Source organism: Thunnus maccoyii, chromosome 6 (genome assembly GCF_910596095.1).
Source record: "Thunnus maccoyii chromosome 6, fThuMac1.1, whole genome shotgun sequence".
Classification (NCBI taxonomy): Eukaryota; Metazoa; Chordata; class Actinopteri; order Scombriformes; family Scombridae; genus Thunnus; species Thunnus maccoyii.
Window position 1 is genome coordinate 13,691,986 of NC_056538.1, and position 23,145 is coordinate 13,715,130.

Sequence of the window (23,145 nt, forward strand, 5' to 3'; positions counted from 1 at the left end):
GTTGGAATCTGCTATGTAAACACATTCCTTGTGAAGGTGGAGGCCTTCCCAGGAGGAACACCACTCACAATGTCTCTTTCTGGAGAATTGCCCATAGCAGGAAATAACCCCACTTGGCCTATGTGTTTCTGAGTAAGCAGGGCTCAAACAGTGACTAGACCATAACAGTGGTGGGGAGGTGTCACTGACACCAAATGTCCTGGATAATATTACTCAATTTCAAGTTAATACATGATTTAGAGTCTGAAACTGTGCATATTTGGTTTCCCCATCCTCCTTATTCTTGATTCCTTAAAAGGTATAGTAGAGAGGTACCTTTTTATGGTGACAAATGTGTAACTTGGCATAAATGCTTATTAGATAATGAGCCATGAAAATTAAGAATTGGCATTTTTCTGTCAAAGTGCACACAAAATACTATTGCGTGTTTAAAGACTGTCTTGTTGAAGAGACTTTGAACAGGAAAATGAAGGACGGTGCATAGCCTCTCCTCTCTTTTGAGACATCACGTTGCCAGTTTCTCTTACCCTGGAGCTGTGACCGTATGCAAATGAGTGGAGTTTTCCCCGGCTGAGCTGCTCTAATGTACAGTAGTGACTAGGTCATAATTATTTTACTGTGCAATATGTGATACTATTCTCCTTGCTACCCAGCAATGGTTTGATTAAATTGTTAATCAGTGTGTTCTAAACATTGTTGCGGTATACAATGTTGTGATGTAAGAAGCTTTTTATTATCTCTTCATTTTACCTTCTTAGTAATTACTGCTGTCATATAATTCTCCCTGCAAATCCTACTGTCACTAAACTCTGTCCCACTTGTATGGCTACTTTGTTCAGCAGAAATGGGGGGTGGATGGGACTGTAAGACCATAACGCTGTGTTGTTGGGCTCAGTACCAGACTGGAATCCAGAACAGTTGAATTGCACACCACAGATTATGAGATGATTCCCTCTTTTGCAACACCTGTTTTTGGATTAAACTTTTTCAAATTTGTGAAAGACTTTGAATGAAACAAGGTAGGCAGAGGGGATGTATTTAAAATCTTATTCAATATATTGTCGCATTTAAATAAAATACAGTTAATTGACAAAAAAAAACTCTAACAGAATTCCTTAATAGGACAACTGGGCAGAGATGCTGCCATCACATAAAGACCTCAAGGGCTATGGAACTTTATCCCAGTGTCTGACCTAGTTTCATCTTCATGAGACCAGGATCTGATCACGCACCTACCTCAGGGCACTGAAAAACGCATAAAAGCTCACACATAGAGACTCACTCACACAATCTTCTGTTTTTTCTACAGATAAATTTGCCACTGACATGAGTTAATTGCACCTTACTTTGGATACATTTGTTTGTAACTGAAATGTCTCTGAAAAATAAAATTATGGCAGTTATATTAAGGTTTTTTCTGTTAGGTTTGTGGTACTCTTTCAGCCTTAACTGTCTCCTCAGAAAGTGTGACCAGTATAACCTAAAGGGGCACAAGCTGATAAAGTGTAACCACTAGAAGTAGGCCCAGTAGTTCCCATGGATCCACTCCATGTTAAGGTGAGGACATATGGACAGCTTTCTCATAAGACACATCGTCTTTTTTGGCTAGTTTATTCCATGTTAGAGCTGACTGATATAAATATACCTGTTGTTTGTAACACTTTGCGGTCAGCTGATTGGGTGATGTGTAAAGAATGGGTGGAGATGAGAACAAGTTCTGTAAGGGGTAAAGCAGTAAATAATTCAACAGTCCTGTCTAGTATTTCACTGCCTCCACTATGTGTATAACATTATGTTTGTAATTGTGACACTGTGGTTCCCATTCCCTAGAGAGTTGTTATAATTACCTCACAAAAAGTTAAACAGTGTCATTGCTCCTAAAATGCACAGTAAACATTAATCTATTGTTAGTACATATTTGGTTGATAGTTGCCTTTCAGCATTTTAACTTTCATTTGTGTTAAAATATTTTGTCAGCAAGACAATTTTTGTACAAACGTCTGTATAATCAGCATCCACTAAGTTTATTTGATAAACATAAATGCAGCTTTCATTTTGTGTACTCTGCCTTTTTATGTAGACAGGTCACTTTGAAGAGATTTCCTGCCTCTCATGATTTCAGGGCTGTTCTCACCCATTTGCCTGCAGAGCTGAATCGGGGAAAATAGAAATGACTCTTGACAGGTGGTGTGAGCAACAGCATGTAGGAAAGGGGAACGTCCCTAACACAGCTGCCTCTTCAAAGATTGGCAAAAACCTCAAATACTTCAGAGGAATTTTAAGAGAATCTTTTAGTGAAACTGTGGAGTTCTTGATTGGCAGCAGTATGTCCATGTTCGGGGCCTTCCAAAAATCCTACCTTTAGTAAGAACACTTCTTGGGGGGTGGATCAAATATATGATGCCATACCTAAAAATGTGTTTGAGTAAAATGTGTTGTCCTACCACACATCCTTGGAGAGTATTGGCCAGGTCAGCACAGAAAAAAAATTAAAGGTAGGAAACTAAAACATTCAAAGCCTTGCTGGGTAACACTAAGAAAACTATTAGGAAGGGGGTTAATACTGGGATGATTGCTGTCATATAACATGACATGAGTTCTCCACATATAGAAGTGCTGAGTCATCCCGGTTTAAATTTGCCTGCTAAATGTCAGCATATCTCTGTGAGTTAAAGTTTAAATTTGAGGTTGAGCTGGGTTGTTTGGTTATGTATAGTCTACTTACTTTGGAATTTACATGTGTAAATACAATGTTGTGTTGCAATGAGTGTTGTCAAAATGCTTTTCAGTACACCTTAGCACCGTGGCTGGATGAATCCACTGCAGACACTGATGAAGGAGTGTTGCTGTTGTGCTGTTGACATGCTGCTTTTGCTACACGGCCAGTGAAGACAAGGAGTAAAAAGACGCTTTGGGTCACAGTTGCTGGACAATGTAGAGCAGGATATCTGATTGATACACTTCACAGCTCTGCAATATAGCTGCTATTTAAAAAAATGGCATTCAAAGTCACTCATGGTGTTGTTTTTTCACAGTCCGGTGGTCTTTTTCTTGTTCTGGTGGCTTTGGTGCCCAAATACACTCCAGTTGCAGTTATAAAATTGTGCTAAGTTGTGATTGGTTAACTTCACAGGCAAAACAGGTGGCAGCATTGAAAAGCACTACAGGAGTTTTCACTTACTGGTGAGTCCAGGAAAAAATACTCTGGCAAGCAGACTGGCAGCTTAATATAAAAGCCTACTGATGGGTCTTTTCAGGTATTACAGTGAACAAGCATTTGGGCCATTGTGGCATGAGCTGTGACCTTCTGAGCAAGGCTTGTGTGGGCTAATGGGGGTTGCTCAATAATGGAAGCTCTACATTAAGGGAGATCACTTGTTCCTTTACTGTACTGACAACCTCAGTTCAGTCAATGGCAGGAGAGTTTCACCCACTTCCTTTGTCCTATTTTACTTCCCTTCTTTTTCAGTCAGTATTTCTCTCTGTTTCGCGGTCTTCCTCGCCCCAGTTTCCCACACCAGCCAGTCAGCTTGTTGCTAATTAAATGGCCCTGTCCTGAGAGGTGTAACCTGGAGGTTTTCATTCACAGTGTCTTCAAATTAAATTGACCCGTGTTTCCATTTCTCCACCTACAGACGAGGATTGAATCCACCCCACAGAGTTAAGTCCATCTCCATGACAACCTTCACGCAACAGGAAATCGAGGTTCTACAGAAACATGGCAATGAGGTAGGTATGGTGACTGTTTTCCCTGTCACAGCTGTTAATTAATGTTGTGATCAACATTCCCACTGCTTTGATATGTTTGATTTAATGGCTGTCCATGTAGGTTAGCTTTTTATTGTGCCATCACTGTTCTCTCGTATGTACTCCCCATCTATTATATTTAACAGACTAAAGAGAATCATGTTTAAGGTCGATGGAATGTGGAATGATATTATGGAAGTATTTTAGTGTAATTTAGGCACATATAGCATTTTTAATTTTTAAATATCACAGTATTATGAATATTGTTATTCAATATTCATATTTTCTAGCTGGTGAAGGAAATTGAACAAGACCCAGATATTTAGGAGCCGGTGGAGCCCAAACCAGCACTGAAAGGCTAGTTAATATTTAACTTGTATTGATCAGGTGGCCAGACTTCATAACCTCACTGGGATGATTGTGTTGCTCTGTGTCTGCCGGATTTGGAAGGAGGCGATTATTTGCTAACATGTTAGTCACAACTTGATGAGATGAATATGTCAGGGCCCTAAATCTGTCAACATTTACTTCTGCCATTTGAAGGTGCCGTCAATTTCAATGCCCCAGTTATTTTCTATACAAAATGTTATGCTGATGCTTCATTACACATACTTAATTCATTTTAAACAGTGCAAACAATCACCATGTCCATTTTTTGGCAGATTTGCCACAAATTTGACTCAAACTGGGGGAATCATTGGATCTTAATTAGGGATGCAACTAACAATTAAGCTCATTAAAGTTGAATCAGTTGATCATTTTCTTGATTGAGTAATCATTTGATCTATGAAAAAAATGCCATGCACAATTTCTTAGAGCCCACAGGGATGCTTTCAGTTCGATTGTTCCGACTAATAGTCCAAAACCTTAAGATATTCAGTTGACTGTTATATACTGTAAAACATAATTATGAATACCAATACACGATGATCATTACATTTATTGTGAAAAGATTTTCCACTATTGCAAAGTACTAATAGTAGATAAATAAAATGAAAAAATATATAAATGGTTTATATAGATTGTTGGAGGTGAAAGTCTTTATGATTGTTTGTTATCATAAAGAGACTTTCAGCTCTCACTCAGCCATCGTATTCAGAAAGTGGCACCACATATTTGTACTGCACAGATGAACCAAAGTGCATCATCATTCAAGAGCCATTTCTGGTAAACGGAGTATGAAATAGAGCAATGCCGCCTGGGAAGCAGAACCTATTAAAAGCTGTAGCAAAGTGGCAGGGCAGGCAGACATGCAGGAGGCTCAAGGTTGGAGCTGAGGCATATATCCTTCAAGGCTGTTATATACAGTGGTGCTTGAAAGTTTGTGAACCCTTCAGAATTTGCTCTATTTCTGCATAAAAAACCTAAAATGTGATCAGATTTTCATGCAAGTTCTAAAACTAGATAGACATCAATTAAATAGATGAGACTAAAACCTTACACTTGTTCTTTCAGTTATTGTGGAAAATGATCCAATGTTACATATTTGTGTGTGGCAAAATAATGTGAACCTCTAGAATCATCAATTCATTTGAAGGAGAAATTAGAGTTGGGAGTAAATGGGCATGTAAACACAGTGGCTCGGAGTGAGCCACACAACATTACTCCAGCCAATCAGCGGCAGGAGGCGTTCGTCCTTATGCACAGGACAGGGGGAAGTCATCAGAGCACCTGTCCTGTCTCCAGCACCTGTTGAATGTTGGGGGAGGGCTGGTGAACTGGAGAGAGAGAGGCCGGCCGTGGCCAATTCATATAGAAAGTATTTTCTCACAGAACAGACGCGCTTTTGGTTTTTTTATTTTTATTATTTTTTATTATTTCATTGTATCAATCCACACTGAATCTGAGACAGTCTCACGGGGACCTTCGCATTTTTTTTTTACACTCCAAGTCTGTTGCATTTAGTGAAGTGTAATCTTAGCAGGCAGTTGTTTAAATCACACAAATATCCAGCTGTATATGTGTTTTCAATTTATTAACCATATCATTGAATCAATAAATACAAACACTGTTAATTTCTTCCAGTGGAGCTGACATGCAAACTATTTTGGTTCAGTTAATTTCTGCTGTCAGTCAGCCTGGTGAAAGCAGTTTGTCAAGATGCTGTCCTCACAGATTTCCAGGAGCTGCAGCTGACAGACGGCTGCTTCTGTGGACAGAGACGCTTGAACGCAAGTCGAGTGAGAAGTGGGGAGGCTGCAGAGAGGTGGAGAGTGTGGATGGACTGTTGTGTTCACAGCAGACACATTTTCTTTGCTGCTCATGATAATGTGTGAGAAGAACAGAAGTGACTCTACAGGTGACTCATCACTCTGGGTTCCGCCATATTTCTCTTTTGGTCGTTGCCTTGGCAGTGTGCGTCCATGAATTTTGGGGGCGCTCTGGGTGGAGCTTATGATGGATCATGAAGGAAGGGGTGTATTTGTTTGGATGTTTAGTTCAAATATCAACAGTTCTTTCTCCAGAATGACTGACTCTACCTTTTAAAGAAGAGAAATCTGGGTTTTCACTATCAAAGTCTGAACTTCACAACACAGATTTGTGGAAGTCTGTCATGGCTCAAAAAAAGGAGATTTCTGAGGACCTTAGAAGAAGAGTTGTTGATTTCTCACCACGCTGGAAGGAGTTACAAAACCATTTGTAAAAAGTCGACTGTCAGGCAGATTGTGTACAAACGGAGGACTCCTGTCCTCCGTTTGTACACAATCCCACAGGAGACCCAGGAGTGGTCAACCAATAAAGATCACACCAAGGGCAAGGCATGTAATAGTCCGGGAGGTCACAAGGGACCCCAGAGTAATGTCTTGGAAACTAAAGGCCTCTCTTGCAGTGGCTACAGTCAATGTTCATGAGTCCACCATCAGGAGAACAGTGAACATCAGTGGTGTGCATGGCAGAGTTGCAAGGAGAAAGCCACTGCTCTCCAAAAAGAACATTGCTGCCCATCTAGGATTTAATCAAGACCACATGGATAAGCCAGAAGGCTATTGGAAAAATGTTCTGTGGACAGATGAGACCAAAATCTAACTTTTTGACTTGAATGAGGCGACAAGTAAACACTATATTCCAGCATAAGAACCTTATCCCATCTTTGAAACATGGTAGTGGTAGTATCATGGTTTGGGCCTGCTCTGCTACCTGTGGACCAGGACGGCTTGAAATCATTGATGGAATTATGAATTCTGAGCTGTACCAGAATTCATAGTATAGGAAAGTGTCATGGCATCCATCCGTGAACTGAAGCTCAACAGAAAGTGGGTCATGTAGCAAGACAACGACCCTAAACACACAAGTCGTTCAACCAAAGAATGCTTAAAGCAGAAGAAAGTTAATGTTTTGGAATGGCCGAGTCAAAGTCCTGACCTTAATCCAATGGAAATACTGTGGGAAGGACCTGAAGCGTGCAAGGAAGCCCACTAACCTCCCTGAGTTGAGACTGTTCTGTAAGGAGGAATGGGCTAAAATTCCTTCAAGCCAATGTGCAGGGCTGGTAAATGGTTACCAGAAATGTTTAGCTGAAGTTATTGCTGCAAAAGGAGGTTACACCAGTTACTGAAAGCAAGGGTTCACATACTTTTGCCCCACACAAATATGTAAGGTTTGATAAATTTCCTCAATAAATAAATAAGTTAAATGTTTTTGTCTCATTTGTTTAATTGAGTTCCCTTTATCTAGTTTTAGGACTTGTGTGAAAATCTGATCATGTTTTAGGTCATATTTATCCAGAAATGGGGAAAAGACCTAAAGGGTTAACAAACTTTCAAATACCACTGTAAACACTACTGCTTTCAAGTTGCTTTTCATCTTTCCACAGAGAGCGCTTGACGCAGATACGAAACATTAAAAAGCAGATACAACAGCGTGCAGTTAATATTTGCAGTAGTTCTAGTTTCATGAAAGTAAACCTGCATGTGCTCTCTGTGCGTGTGCATGCACATCAAAGTCAGCTAAAGAAGTAACAGCAACAGAAGTGTGCATATAGCATAAGAGCCATGGTAGTTCTTGCAGCACCAATTCTGAGTGCACACATGCATGGAGCCTATAAACCTCTCTTTACTGGATTAGGCAAATACTTTTGGAATGCTGTTCAAAACCCAACACCAGAGGTGAGACTCAGACCGATTCTACACCAAATAATCATGCTCAGTCTGTGCAAACATGGGGCCACCTTTTCTACACCAAACCACCAAACCTGGCAAAGTGTCAAGCCATTTACATAAGTAAATAAGTCCATGGGTTATGCAGTGTATTGCATCAGTCGTCTGCAATTAGCCTACACCTTCAGTTGGTGACACTTGCACTGTCATTATTTTTATTTTCTGGTCCTGATCTACTCTGATTATGTTTTCAAAAGAGCATGTTCTTAAATGATGCTCTTTTGACCATAACCTGCATTTAATGGCTTTGCGGCGATTAACTATGTCATCATCACTATTTTCCTTGTGTGTACCTTGGCTTCATGCATTTTTAATGCAGCTTATTACAAGTCTGTAAACTCATATTTTATGTTTGCTACAAAAATGTTTAACTAAAATTGGTTGTTCTGCTACTCTGTATGTTTCAGGTATGTAAACAGATCTGGCTAGGCCTTTATGATGAAAAAACCTCCTCAATACCAGACTTCAGAGAACCACAGAAAGTTAAGGAGTTCCTTCAAGAAAAATACGAGAAGAAGAAATGGTAAGTCAGTTTTATAAGCTTGCAGAGCGCAGACATGTAGCTTTGTCTTTGTGTTTTGTTTTGTTTTTTTTCTCTCTCTGGCTTGGAATGTTTCACAGGCAGCTCATAGCAGTTAGCCTCGAGCAAGCCAACGAATACCCTTCTTTAAATGCACAGAATTTAGGTCATTACAGTCAAGCTGCTTTTATGTGCAAGATTTAGTTGTTCCATGAAGTTATAGGTTTTTGTGTACACTTGTATATGAGGTTTAGTATAGTTAGTATTGATGCATTGTGTTGAGTATGTTGACTGATGAGAGCAGTTATTTCAGGCAAATAAAACTAATGACAGACCTCACCAAACAAGTGTCTGCCACACTGATTGTAAATTGGGGATTGGCCATCAAAAGTAAATATTAATTTTGTGAGAGTTAGTTTATGAAGTCAAAAAAATTGAGATAAATATATAACTATATTTTTCTGGATGTTCAAATATTAATTTAGACCATGAGCCTGATAGTCGACCATGACATTATTACATCTATTTGTTAAGTTAGTGTCTGAAGTCTGACAAAAATGTGAAAGATGAGGGGTACATGTCTCAGCATGCCCCCACTTGCTGCAGACACTCTCATGCACTCACACATGAGCCATTCTCCTGTAGCGCACAGACACACACACACCAGCAATGATACTTCACTGTTGTTAAGATTAATCTTTAAGATTAATGACCTGCCTGCTAGCTGTGAGTCACATTTGCTCTCAAATAATATTCCCTTTTGTCACATTTGGATTTGCAGAAATAAAATGCTTATTTGGCCAAAAGGCTGCAAAATCATTATTTTGAAAACCCTAGATTGTGCTAATTTATCTCAGCTATTATTCCATTAGCCAATAGCCATTAGTATCTCGTGAATTAGGCCATGACTATGTGAAACATTTGAAATTATGTGACAAACTGAAGGCTTTTGTTTCACGGTGATACTAAGACTGGTTGATTGGTTGTGTGAATTGCTTCCTAGGTATGTACCTCCTGAGCAGGCCAAGGTAGTGGCATCAGTCCATGCTTCCATCTCTGGCTCCTCAAATAGCAGCACCAGCAGCACCCCAGAGGTTAGACCACTCAAATCCCTGCTGGGGGAGTCTGCCCCCTCCCTACATCTCAACAAGAACACCCCACCTAATCAGGTGAGATTTATGATGTACACACATACATGAGTTGTAATTATTGCTTACTGGTGATACACAGCTACAATACATATGACTCTAATTTTATTATTTTATTTATATATGACACATCTTTAAGTTTCATTATTTTTAATCACTTTTATTGTTATTAATGACAGAATCTAACCTCTGGAATAAATCTCATCTTTCCTTACTAATGCTTATATTTGCAGGATGACACATCATATACATAGACTGACAGACACTCCCCTCAGTCTCTTTTTCAATATACCTTCCTCTTGTCTTCCTTAGTCCTAAAGGTTGTCAAGGGATTCCTAGACATACTAACCAACACATATACAGTATGCTGTTTTTTCAAATACTTTTCTTGTCTCCATCAGTCTCCAGTGGTGAGCCGTGGACATACCCACCAGCAGCAGTTTCATGACAAGAAGTTTGACCTCCTCAGTGACTTGGGTGGAGACATCTTTGCTGCCCCGCCCAACATGAGTGCAGGCGCCAGCTCCGGTTTTGCTAACTTTGCACATTTCAACAGCCACACAAGTAAGGAACAAATGAATAACTGATAACGAGATAAAATGAACTGTTATTACATGTCTGGCAAAAGCAGAGTGAAACATCAGTGTGATCTTTTATGTTTGCAAGTTTTAACACCGTGCAGTCAATTTGAGCAGTCGAGATGACAGAAAAATACTAAATATCTCAACATGATAAATGCACTGGAAAGTGATATAAAGCAAGAAATAAGCAATAACTCAAGTCAAGATGGGATTGTCCTTTTAAGTGTGGAAATTCTTGTCTCAGTTCGTTTTTTCCACAGGCTCTAACCAGGAGCATCAAATGGTGCATGTTTTTGTTCACCAGTTTCGGTTTCCTCTGTAGTTAAAGGTGTTTATTGGTGAAATCCCCTTAATTGTTTGAAAGAAAAAAATGTGATAAATTGTAGCTTGAATGAGTCAAAATCTTTTATGTGCATATAAGCATGTGCACACCCCTGTGCTCAAGTTTGGCTGCAGTCGACATTTAAAATGCTTAAGGTACTTAGAGAGACAACTGTGTGCTGACTGATCTTGCATTTTAATTAACACCTTTTTATAGATTGTGGCAAACGTTCTGGATCCTTCAGAATTTGTTAAATGTCAGCAGCCTTGTACCTCCATGGTTACAAAACATGGCCATACATTATGGAATAGAATCAGATGTGCTATGGACAGACACATCTCCATGGTTACAAATGCCTGTAACATAGGACAATTAGTGTTTTCCTTCTGTGGAGGATAATTTCTTCTCATTTCCCCCTCAAAGAGCCATCAAGACACACCCTTAATGCAGTGACCAAAGTCCCATCCACACATCTCCACATAGCAAACATAAGCACAGATTCATGCCTCTGAGATTAATGTGTAATACTGAGCACACACATACAGCTTTAGATGCTGTGCACCCTGCAAGGAGTCCAGCGTGCGTATCATTAGAGACGGTAAACATCAGACTATGCTCCCTACCTTTAAATCTGCTGTGCATTTTATTGTTATGTAACATCAATTCTATGATTATCTGTCATTTTAGCACCAAATCCATTGTCTTTGTTTTGAAATCTGTCATTCATGTTCCTGGTTGTCATATGTCCATTCTCTTATCATCTCATCCATTGTTTTCCTCCCATTGTCTTTTTTGTTCATCTGACTGTCTGAACCTCATCCTGACACCACCTCCAGCGGCACAGAATGCCAACGCAAATGCAGACTTTGCTAATTTTGATGCATTCGGGAGCACTTCTGGGTCGACGGGTGGTTTCCCCTCTGCACCCCAAGCCCCATTCCAACCCTCAAATACAGGTAGTGCAAGTTCCCTTTGTTGGACTAATAGCACACATCCAAATCACTCTCACAAGACATTAGCTTGCTTATGTACACACACATAGAGAATGTACATTTATTTTGTTTTTGTTTTAGTATTTATATCAGTGGTTCTCAACATTTTTTGGGTACAGGATCAGGATGTGGTACAGGATCTTTTTAAAATATATATTTTATTGCAGTTACACCACGGACCACTAGCAGTTCGTGGACTCCCAGTTGAAAAACAGTGGTTTATATAACAGGGACAAGGAACAATACATTTATTGCACCAGTTATAGTAAAAACTAATTTCCATCTGTAGTCCCTGGGTCGAGACCATAATACAGATATGGGCTAAATACCAACACCTATTCTGCCCTACAAAGGCAAACTATGCTAACAATGAAACTGAGAAAAATGGCTTCAAAGTTTTTTGATTGTCCAGCTAGCTGTGTTATAGGTAGAACAGCTGTTATGTGCTTATTAAATATGCATCTCTTAAGTAATTTTCATGGCTTAAAAATCATGACCAATTATTTGACCTATGACCCCAAAAATACAGATAGTTCACTCTGCCTTTGTTTTACCTTAAACAGATACAGTATGTAGGTATTGCAAAGACAAAGTGCGGTAACTACAATCTAAATCTAATTTGATTTCTTATTCCATTATATCTGTGTTTAAGTGTTTCATTGTTTGCATGTTTAAAAAGTTGAAATAGATGAGTAATTAAGACAAATTTAAGCAATCCTCAAATATTATTTTGTGTGGTTTAACCTATTAAGATGGCTTGATGTATTTATTTTAATTGTAAAATTTATATAAACCTATTTTTAGAAATACATATATGGTTTCATAGAATATAATCAAGTCCTAATATAAATAAATTATATCAATCAAATCTAGCTTAATAAACTTGCTTGCTGTTGTTGTTGTATAGATTATTAGTTGAAGTTATTTAAATTATGACTTGGCTACATAGTGTGCAGTGTAACATCTGATGAGGGTTGTATGAGACAGAGAGAGGAGGGGGAGGGGGCTGTCAGTCTGTAAACTAATGTTGGTGCACTCTCTTGTCCTGTCTAGCTAGCTAGCGCTACAGTGATATCCAAGCTATCATTACTATCTACTACGATCAGGTTAGCTGATAATACCCAGCGGAGAACACGAAGATTCCCCTCTTTGGATTGTCATGAAACTGGCTAGAATATGGGATTCACAGACACTGAAGCCTCATTCATTAACATTTGAAGGGCTGTCGCAGACCACAGTAACTGCAGCCAAAGCTCAGAGAAACCAAGATTTGCCTTGGTTTTTGGTTGGATTTTATAGTTACTGCAGTTTGATTGTTTTTTCTCTAAGGTAGAGCAAGACCCAACTTAGACAATTTGTCACAAGAGAAAACAGACATTTAAAAGTTCAATTTCAGTCATAATTCAGTTTTGACCAAAATTGTAATTAGTGCGGTTTGACTTTGTAGGGCAGTATTCACATGCAGTACATTGTCAGCCATGTTTCATGTCAAATCATCAATTTTGTTGTCATTTGTCTTTTAACTGTTGCATTACATATCCTCTGCTTCCCAAACCCTCTCATATGTGCATTGTGCATTGATCTGGTCAAGTTTGGAAGACCTCTGTGCACCAGTAGTCCAAAGGAAGTTTTATAACCAAGAAATTTGGCAAAGTCTGCAGGTTAGACTCACAAAATTTCCTTAAGGCAAGAAAATGCTAATACTTATTTCTGTTTTCAAAAACAATTCAACAAATTGTCCTTGGCTGCAGCTGTACCCATGACCTCATGTTTACATGGTTTGTGCCTGAGGCCAGAAACTCACAGGACATGGAGCATGAAATTGATTGATTGATTTTTATTCGACAATAAATAAATAAATAATAAATAAATACAGGGCTCCATGTACAATTTTTCAAAAACTGTCAAGGATGACACAATAAAGCTAGTATGCTTATTTCCATTGTGGTCCTTGATGGAAGGGGGTACAAGGATAGTCATCAGCAAATGACCAACTTGACAGCTCATATATTCAATCACACTAAATACTATACAACAGAGATACTACATAGAACAAGGAAAAAATACATTAGGCAATAAATGTGTGGATCCTGCCACAACACACCTCAGTATTATGGTGTGTTTACAAAGGTTTTGAAGCTGCCCACTTCATGACTTCATGACTTTGGCTAGCTTAAAACGGCTGCTGAAAAGGTTTTCTTGCCAGTAAGTGTTATAAATTTGTAGTGTACAAAGTCGAGCTCCTCCTAGTGGCATAACTATATGTGTCTCCAACCCAAAAATGAAAAAAAAAAGTTAATCTGGGCACGTCCACCCAAACAATCTTCAGTACTGTACACAATTTAATCAGGTCCACCCTGTCCTGCACCGTAAACCAATTAACCCTCTCAAAATGAGAGGGAAGGAAGTGAGTGGCTACTGGTAACCTCAGGACAATTCTGACAAGCTTGTTCTGTGATGCCTGAAGTTTGATTGTCTTTGAAATACCATCATACCAAGCACAACAGGTCTAGTCAAGGTGACACTGAATTAGAGCACCAGCCAGTATTTTCAAAGCCCCAAAGTCCAAAAATGTTGAGATCTTAGCCAAAAAAATGTATCCTATGTTAACCTTTGTAAGTACCTTCAAAGCCATGTCCTCTCAGATGGTTAAATTGTAATCCAATATATATCCAAGATAATTAACCGGGGATTTCTCTACTATTGTGGTATCCTTAACCATGATTTTAAAGCCACCAGACTTCTTTAAATTACATCAAGATCCAAATAAAATGGATTCAGTTTTGCCAAGATAGAGAGATAGCTTATTGTCACTTAGCCATTTACCAACCAATGTACGCTCTGAACTTAAGGTTTTTTCAATTACACTTATCTTTGTGCAGTATAAGTAAGGCAGAATTGTCTGCGTAGAGAAAGAGATCACATGAACATGTGGATTTTAAATCATTTACAAAGAGCAGGAAAAAAAGAGGCCCAGGACGCTTCCCTAGGGAACTCTGCACTCTAGTATTTTAAGGCTGGATAGTAATCCAATTAACATCCACCATTTGTACTCTGTCTTTGAGATAAGAATCCACCCATTTGATTACTGACTCACCCCGAAGCTTTTGGTTTCATCAGTAGTATAGAGTGATCAACAGTGTCAAATGCCTTTTGAAAGTCTAATGTCACCATGCCAGTGTTTTCCTCCATCAGTTTATTTTCTAATGTAATCAGTCAGATAGAGCAAACATGAATCAGTGGAGTGAGAGTTCCTAAATCTGGACTGAAACTCATAGAGAAGGTTATGTGAGGAGATATTACAATCAATTTGCTCAAACACTATCTTCTGTATGATCTTAGATAAAATACATAAAATGGACACTGGTCTGTAGTTACTGTGTTCTAATTTATTTCATTTCTTGAATATTGGAATAACTGTAGCAGCCTTCATTACATTTGGAAATGTACCTTGTACCAGAGATAGGTTGATGATGTGTGTGACATAGGATGTTACAATTTCAGCTTCATCCTTCAAAAATATTGCTGAAATATTGCCTAAACCTGTTGCTTTAACATAACATTTTAAACAAACATTCTTTTGGACAGAGGACAGAGGTTATACTACGTTCTTAAATGAGAAGGAATTTGGTTTAACCCACTTTTGGGAATAAAACTGCTACACCGGTCTCTCTCCAAATTTACCAGAGAAGATAGGAAGTTTATAAACCAGGGTTCTGGCAATGGTAGTAAAATAATTATTCAGACTGTCAGCAATCTCTCTTCTGTCTGATGAGACATGACCATTTATGTTCAGGCTTAAGATACTGTGCACTATGCAAATACTGTGCACCAGAGGATAAGGTGCACACCAGTGCAAACACACCAGAAGCATTCAATCTAAACACCACCTTCAGCATATCTCTATTTTAATTAACCTTGAAAGCTTCATTTTACCATGATAACCTGCTAAGTTTACAAAGGTCACCCTTTTTAAAAAAAAAAAAAAAAAAAAAAAAAAAAAGCAAGTGGTGGTTGTACAGCACAAAAGTGTACAGAGTTTAAGATTCAACTTTAATTTCAATGTTGGGATATAGGAGCAATATATCTTTCAATGTGCTGAATCCATTTTAGTTTTTACGAGATAAAAAGTATATCACTGTGCAGTAATTAGGCAGACATTTATAGTGATACAGGATATGCAAAACACCAGGTGTGTTACTGCTGTAGTACAGTACCCACATTTTTGTGGTGGTGAAATATTACTGTGTCACTTATCCGGTCTGTACTTCTCCCAAAGAAGCAAACCATGACTTCAACATGCAGATATCTACTGTTGTCCTAATCTTGCCTGTCTTTGTCATTCTGGCCCATATTTCACTCCAAACCCTTTATCTAGTTATACTGTACGTGTTATGTAAGATTTTTAAAGAGCATTTGCTCAACACAAACTGTCACTTAACCATACACAAAACAGTGACTTTTATACAAAAAGACACACTTAAACTTCCTTCCCCCTAGTCTCAGGAAAATGTCATGCACTACAGTGCCCTCTGCTGGATGTTCTACATTGATAATTATCTTTATGTGGAGGTACACAGTGATCTCTTGATGTCTATTGCTTGATGGATAAAGCTCTACTCTCTCATGGCTTTATAAGATAATCCTTCTCTCACAGACACTGACTGTGCTATCTGCCTGGCCTTAGCTGTCCATTCTGTCTCCTGTGTTTTTCATCCTTTGCTTCAGCAGCAGTTGATTTTTCTTTGACTTTACGTTTTTTAATTTTTACCTTTGATTTAGTTGATATTTCTTTCTTTTGTTTCTCCATCCCTGTCTTACATTGCTCATTGCCCCATTTCTCCCTCCTTCTCTTATTTTATTTTATTTTATTTTATTTTTATTTTTTTGGCTGCCAGCGTTCACTGTGCTCTCATCCAGCCGCAGTATGGGTGAGTTTGCCACTGCTCTGCCTCTCCAGGCTGCACACAGTAAGTCTCTCTCTGGGCTTGCCCTCTTAACAGCTTTCACCCTTTCCACTGTCTCTAATGTGTAGTCACTCTGATCCTCCTCTCTCTGGATGTAATGTGTGTCTCAGCATGTAGTTCTTTTTGTGTCTGTAACTCTGATTCAATGGTTGAAAACAGAGGTAACAAGCTTCAATTATTGCTGTCACTGCTGAGAACCACTGTGGATAACAGACTAAAAAGAATTTTAAAAAAACAAGGTAGAATCAGACACTCACTATACTGTGTTCTCAACCCACCATTTCCCCTCCCTTTTTTAGCAGTAACATGGGAGCAAAAAAGCATCATACCCTTCAGGTCTATTTCATCAATTTAAAAATGTCTGAGTTAAAATTAAAAATTTTCGATAATCCATTATGCCTTATAAGAATACAAATTGCTTTGCTTCAACTGAGTTCTTAATTATGTTTGACAAACTCATGAAACCCAGCCTGGAATTGATCACAGAATCTACTAGACCTGAAATGGAGGGAAGTGCCTACATTATCATGGTTTTCAAACACAGACATATAGTGTGAAACAAATTTAACCAACAGCCATTGGCAGTTGTAAACTTATGAACAGTTCTTGAAGGATTTGTGTCTTGCAGAAAAGAAGTGAACTACTTCCCCAGTAACAATCCTAGATCTGGTTGAAATGATGGTCTACTCTTTACAGAGCTCAGTAATGGCTACAGGGTGATTAGTAGGCTGCAGTTCTTTTAAATTGAATTATCAGTTGTTTCCCATGCCACAGTTAATACATTTTGGTTGATTTTGTCTGTAATACTCTGATGTTGATTCACAGTATGGTGCTGAACTCGGATGTAGCTCAGAGCTAAAGAATGGTGCTGTTCTACACTTCATTTGTCTCGAACATAAATAAATGCTAATTTTTATGACTTCCCTAGAGGTTCATTGGCTAATGACGAGCCAGCATAGTGCAGTGTTGCAGAGGACTTGTTTTTGTAGTGTTGTTAAGTGTACTATAGAGCCTGACTCCAACCCAACTTTACCAATCATGCAGCTTCTCTCCCTCCCCTCCTGTTTATGCTGTCACCCAGAACCAACAATGAAGATCCCCCTTATGACTCTCTAATCTCTTTTCTTTCATGCAGGTAGCGCCTCAGGGGGACTAGCAAATGCCAGTTTTGCAAATTTTGACAACTTCCCCAAATCGTGTAGTGCTGACTTTGGATCCTTCAGTTCCTCCTCCCAGAGTAACTCCACAGGAGCTGGCAAAGATGCTGTACAGAGTACTAGTGTCCCTGCCGATAGATACGCAGCCTTCGCTGACCTGGATAACATGTTTAGCTCTGCCACAACAGAGCAAGGTAAACTTCTCTTGCCTAGCCTGTTTCATAGATCTCAGTTGTATGGATAGAGGTTGACTCAAAAAAGAAGATGACATAACAAAAAATATAATCATGCGCATAGATCTAAGTCCCTATGAGTGTTATTCCCAGTGCAGGGAAGGAATCGTCTCTCTCAAAGAAGGGCTGATATGCATTTGCTAGCAGACGTGTACTTCCGTATCGCTACATTTTTGGCTAAGCTCAGGCTTGGTTGTATTTTGAGATGGCCCTACCATTGTACCTTACCTTTTTTTCAAAATCTGTTCCCTGGCCTCAACGCTACTGAACCAGCCTGTATACGGACAACAAGCCCACTGCACGTGGTACTTTAAAGAATATGCACTAGTTTCATTGGAGAGTTTTAGTGTCACATGGGCAGAAATTTGGCACTCAAGCATCTGTGAATTGTACTGGGCTGGTACTAGTTTATTTTGTTCATATAACAAACTGGATTTTGGTGCAAGAAAATGCAAATTTCCTAATGACTGAACATTTATTCCCCATTATTTTTAATAGGTTGAGTATGGCAGCTATCTCCGGACCTTTTGCTTCTGTCTTTGAAATTTGAAGACAATGTTGTCCTGGACTGGTTGAGATGAGGTGGATTGAACCCAGCTCTGCTGTTATGTGCTTCTATTCCAGGAGGTGGTGTTCCTGGCGGGGTGAGCTCAGCCACGGCTGCAGCAGGAGTGAGTGGTTTGCCTCAGAACCAGCCAGCAGTGGGGGACCGCTATGCTGCTTTAGCTGAGCTTGATACAGTCTTCAGCCCCTCGGCCCCTGCTACAAGTGTTTACAACACCACCAGCACCTCACAAGTGTGAGACACTATGCTTAACACACACTCACACACACACACATACACACACAACACGAGGAGTAAGTCCCCTGCTATTGTGGGGTCCAAAAGTCTAAGTCTACTACTAAATATTGTTTATTTTTATAATTTATTAAAATAAATTGGTTCATCTGATTCAAGAATAAGTCAAGATTGTTATTTTTAGGTCTCACTGAAATGCTAGTATGAATTTGAAATACACAGTGTATAATATTGGGTTTTAATGCACATTTTTCCAGTTATTCAATGTGGCAAAGATGTTTTAGGCCAAATTATTCACCTGATTGTTGAAACATAGGAGTGTGATAGTTGATGGATCTAAACCATCTGAATAAATACTGTTAAAATATAGTTAAACTATCTGACAACTTTACAAACAAAGCAACTTAACCTACAAACCTACAGTTACCACTCCATCATACAGTATTGCATAGAGTCTCTAGTTTTATTTTTCTGGCTTCCCTGAAGAGACTGTGTGTCAATTTTGTTTCACTGCAGAGGTGTGTTTGGCCCAGAGACTGGGGTGTCAACAGCCCAAGGACAGCAGGCCCTGCCTGGCATGGCTCAAGGTTTTGGAGGTGAGTGAACCTATAGGCAATTTTTTTCTGTGTATTGTGGCAATAATGTACCCAAATTGAAATCAGTTAAGATTAAGGGACAATCCCAGGGTAAGGGTTGGGTACCGTGTACTGTAGGTAATAGCTGAATTTGGCATTGAGCATTGTTATCATTAAGCAGAGAGCCTCTGTACCCTTGTTGGACATTGAGAACTTTGCTGGTTGAGTTCTTGGGATTAGGTTGTAGATATGATGACAAAATGGGAGTGTTGAGTCAGTCAGTACCATTCAGTGATAAGCTGTGCTACTTCTCAGGAGGACTCTATGCAGATCTTAATTTCTCAGCAGGGAATCAGCCATGATCAGTTTATTTGAAGGATACTGTTAGTGAAAAGGTCAGCAATAGGAGGTATTTGTGCCAGTGATTTGAATTGAGAGTGAGGAAAATCACTGATCGTGTACATTAACACGTTGAAATGGGATACCATGTATATATCAATGCTTTTGCTTTTAACATGTTTATGTCATGCAGTTTATTTATCTGTTTCTTACTACTTGCTCATGTTGGCTGACTTTATACCTCTCCCAACAGCTCAGTCAACTAATCCGTTTGTAGCTGCTGGTGTTGCCCCAGCAGCAGCACCCACCAACCCATTCCAGAGCAACGGCAGAACAGCAAATGCGGCAGCAGCAGCAGCAGCAGCAGGTTTGTTTATGTGTATGTTTGTGTGTGTCTGTGAATGTGTAGCACTTAGAGCACACCATTAAATCAGCTTAATGAATTAATGCAACATAACATAGTAAAATCCTTTATATAAGATTATGGGCAAGGTGCAGGTGTGTTACATTGTACAGTAAGTGTATTATGTTTGATTTCCTTGCACACAGTTAGCAATGAATATGCCTCAGATCACAGTGTCAAACACCGAGGCAACCAATCAGGCAACTAGAGGAGAAAATTATCAAAATGTCTGAATACCAAATATACTCACCATTTAAAAGTAATCTAAACCGACTTTATTGAAATTGGTAGCAGAACTAGTGTTGCCATTTACTGATGTGCACGGGAGATGCGCAGTAAGGTTTTGAAAGTGAGATTTAGTTGTCTGTCTGATTGCTCTTGCCATGCTGGACAGGCTTGATGAGGGTACTTCATGGGCAGGGTTTCCCTCCCACCATTGGTAGGTTCCCTTCTGCTCTCTGCTTCACTTTTGCTCTCTTGTGCCTTGCTCTGCCAGTCCCTTCCTGTTCCTGTAGCAAATCTTATCAGGAAAATGTGGTGAGGTAAGCATAGCCACAAGATTCAGAAACCTGTGTGTGATAAACTAGGTACAACTAGGTGCATTTCACCACAAGGGAGCAAGGATTTAAGATAAGTTTAAAGTGAGCCGCTTTTTGGGAAATCCTGTTATCATTTCCCTGAATCAGTGATGGAAGAAGTACATGTGGAGATAGTCATTTGAGCTACAGTATATAACAAAACTATTTTTAAGTGGAGGGTGGAGCAACAAAACATGATCTGGCAAATCCAGCTGCCTTGCAAAGTAAATCATCCATGCCCAGGAGGATCAAATCTGTCATCAAAAATAAAGGTGGGCATACAAAATACAAAAAAATAAAAGAATGGAGTCTCACTAATGAAGCATTCTGTTTTTTCAAATAATTGACTGAATTCTTCTTGCGTATTGCTTTAAAAACAAATAAAATTGTATTAAAAGGAAATAATTTGCAATTACTTAACATTTTAGTGATATTAACCAGGGATGTACTCAGTTTTGTTATTTACTGTAATTGTCCTCATACTGATTGACTGTCACCAAATCAAGCTTTACTCTGCAGGTATCATCATTCTAAAGAAATACCAACACAAACAGTTCTTCAGTCCCCTAGGATGATTTAATAATAAAATCTAAAGAGGTGTCAGAAAGCGAGTCTGTGACAGATGAATACTGGATAGAATGACACCGAGATTTTGAGAAAATCAACCAACTAGAAATTCAAACAGACTTAAATTCACTTTTTCCTGCAGGCAGTCTACTGTTATTTTGTTTGATAGTAAATAGTTATAATGGCAGTCTAGGCTGTGCTTACCTCTATCTTGTGGTAAGTTGATAATGTCAAAGAATGCCAAATAGAATTAAATATTATTAATAATATTTTTTTTTTTAGGAATGAAATATACCTTTTTATTCTGTGGTTGAAATGGTAAAAAAGTGCTCATCTTACCCTACTGTCTATCATATCTGTATCTGGAGTCCAGGGTTCCTGTGGATTCAGTGATAATGGCTTCCTCAACATTTTCCTTTTTATCAGTTGGATCTCTAATGTTTTTAAGAAGAAACTAAATTATTAAATCTAACTATGCACTGTAATGTACATAATGAATCAGCTAGTAATTCATTATCTTGGTAGTGTTGTAATACGCTTCATTCAGTGAATAAACCCAGTAAGTCTTCCAGACTATCCTCAATATCAATTGCATTTGCTTTCAATATTTATTGAACAGGCACTGGATGTAGCATTTGCACAGGATATTGGATTGCTCAATTCCCAGCTTTCTGTCTTACCACAGTTTGATTCCACTTTGCTCCCTTGTGCTCATCAGAGGTCAGACACTGGTACACTTACTGCAAATGTTGTAGCCTGATGTCGGACTTTTGTTCACACAATCCCTCCCTTTTTCTAAGGCTTGTCTGGGGACAATTTTTAATCTAAATTTGCATTTTTTAAACTCTGCAAATACGTACACTGAGATTCTCAGCAGGAAAAAGATGAATGGACAGTTTTACTGTAGAGTGCAACACTATGGATTACAGAATCCCCTGTGCAGTTATTTGCCTGCTAAAAGGACAATGACCAAACCTCCTGCATGGTGTAATTGTTATATTTATAATTCCTAATTTTTTGTATCAATACTTTTCTTGTTGACTGTTCTGTAAACCCTATTTGTTCATCTTCTCACTCATTTAAGTTTACTTTCAGTATATCACTTTCCAACAAATTGCTTCCTAACAAATCTGTTTGTTTTCTCTCGTGTTTTTCTGCTGTTGTGTGCTGGATCCTGTGTGTGTGTGTGTCTGTTAGTGTTTGTGCTGTAAAAATGTCATGACATAATCTTGTAAATTAAATAAAGAAGCAATGGGTGCAATTTTTTAAAAAACCTTTTTGTATGCATGTAATTTTGTCATATACCTATAGATTTTAATTTAACTTTAATCAACTGCTCTCCTGGTGTGTTGCAGCCACATTTGGCACAGGCTCCATGAGTATGCCAGCTGGATTTGGGAATGCTGCAGCCTACAACCTCCCCACCAGTTTTAGTGGAACCTTCCAGCAACCCTTTCCTGGCCAGGCTCCCTTCCCTCAGGCACCAGCATATCCCCAGCAACCCAACGGTGTGTATAAATGTAGATATATCTGCACTGATAACTTACTATACTTAAATTCAAGTTTAGATTTGTTTCTGGCTCAGTAGTCAAATTGTTGCACTTGATTATCTGTGAATAACTGAAAGAAACTCCAAATCCCTTCAAAAATGTCTGTGTTGAGTCAGAATATTCTATTCCAGTATTGCTTTTGGTTTGCTTACTTTGACATGAGCAAAGAAGCCCTGTTTGGGTTGTTGTTGCTATGATGAATTTGTTGAGTGGGAATTCAAACATCAGTTCTTTAAATGTCAATGTACATGTCTTTCAGGTGGAGGATTTTCAGCCTTTGGCCAGGCCAAGCCTGTTGTGACTCCTTTTGGGCAGGCGATGGCTGGACCTATGGTCTCTAGCAACCCTTTCCTGGTTGGTATTATTTCCTCTAGTAGAAGTATGTTTTACACAGATGAATGGGGGGGACTTTGGGCCAATGAGCCAAGAAAGATAATTGTTGATAGGCACGTTGTCCTCTTGTTGGGTGCTAATCTGTATGAGGCTTTACAACAGAGATGATGATGATGA

General features: G+C 38.9%; 1 protein-coding gene across 4 annotated transcripts in view; it reads left to right on the forward strand.

The window, feature by feature from the left end:
- Positions 1-23,145, forward strand: part of agfg1a (ArfGAP with FG repeats 1a) — a 28,329-nt gene that overhangs the window by 4,108 nt on the left and 1,076 nt on the right. Inside the window, exons 2-12 of one of the 4 annotated variants that reach the window (XM_042414684.1) lie at positions 3,636-3,729; positions 8,312-8,427; positions 9,428-9,593; positions 9,974-10,136; positions 11,312-11,431; positions 17,570-17,785; positions 18,449-18,623; positions 19,140-19,219; positions 19,791-19,904; positions 22,441-22,593; positions 22,895-22,989. In XM_042414684.1, the coding sequence (XP_042270618.1) occupies positions 3,636-3,729; positions 8,312-8,427; positions 9,428-9,593; positions 9,974-10,136; positions 11,312-11,431; positions 17,570-17,785; positions 18,449-18,623; positions 19,140-19,219; positions 19,791-19,904; positions 22,441-22,593; positions 22,895-22,989 (1,492 nt within the window). Of the gene's footprint in view, positions 1-3,635; positions 3,730-8,311; positions 8,428-9,427; positions 9,594-9,973; positions 10,137-11,311; positions 11,432-17,569; positions 17,786-18,448; positions 18,624-19,139; positions 19,220-19,790; positions 19,905-22,436; positions 22,594-22,894; positions 22,990-23,145 lie in introns of all 4 variants that reach the window. The other 3 variants (XM_042414685.1, XM_042414686.1, XM_042414687.1) reach the window with 3 other exon arrangements.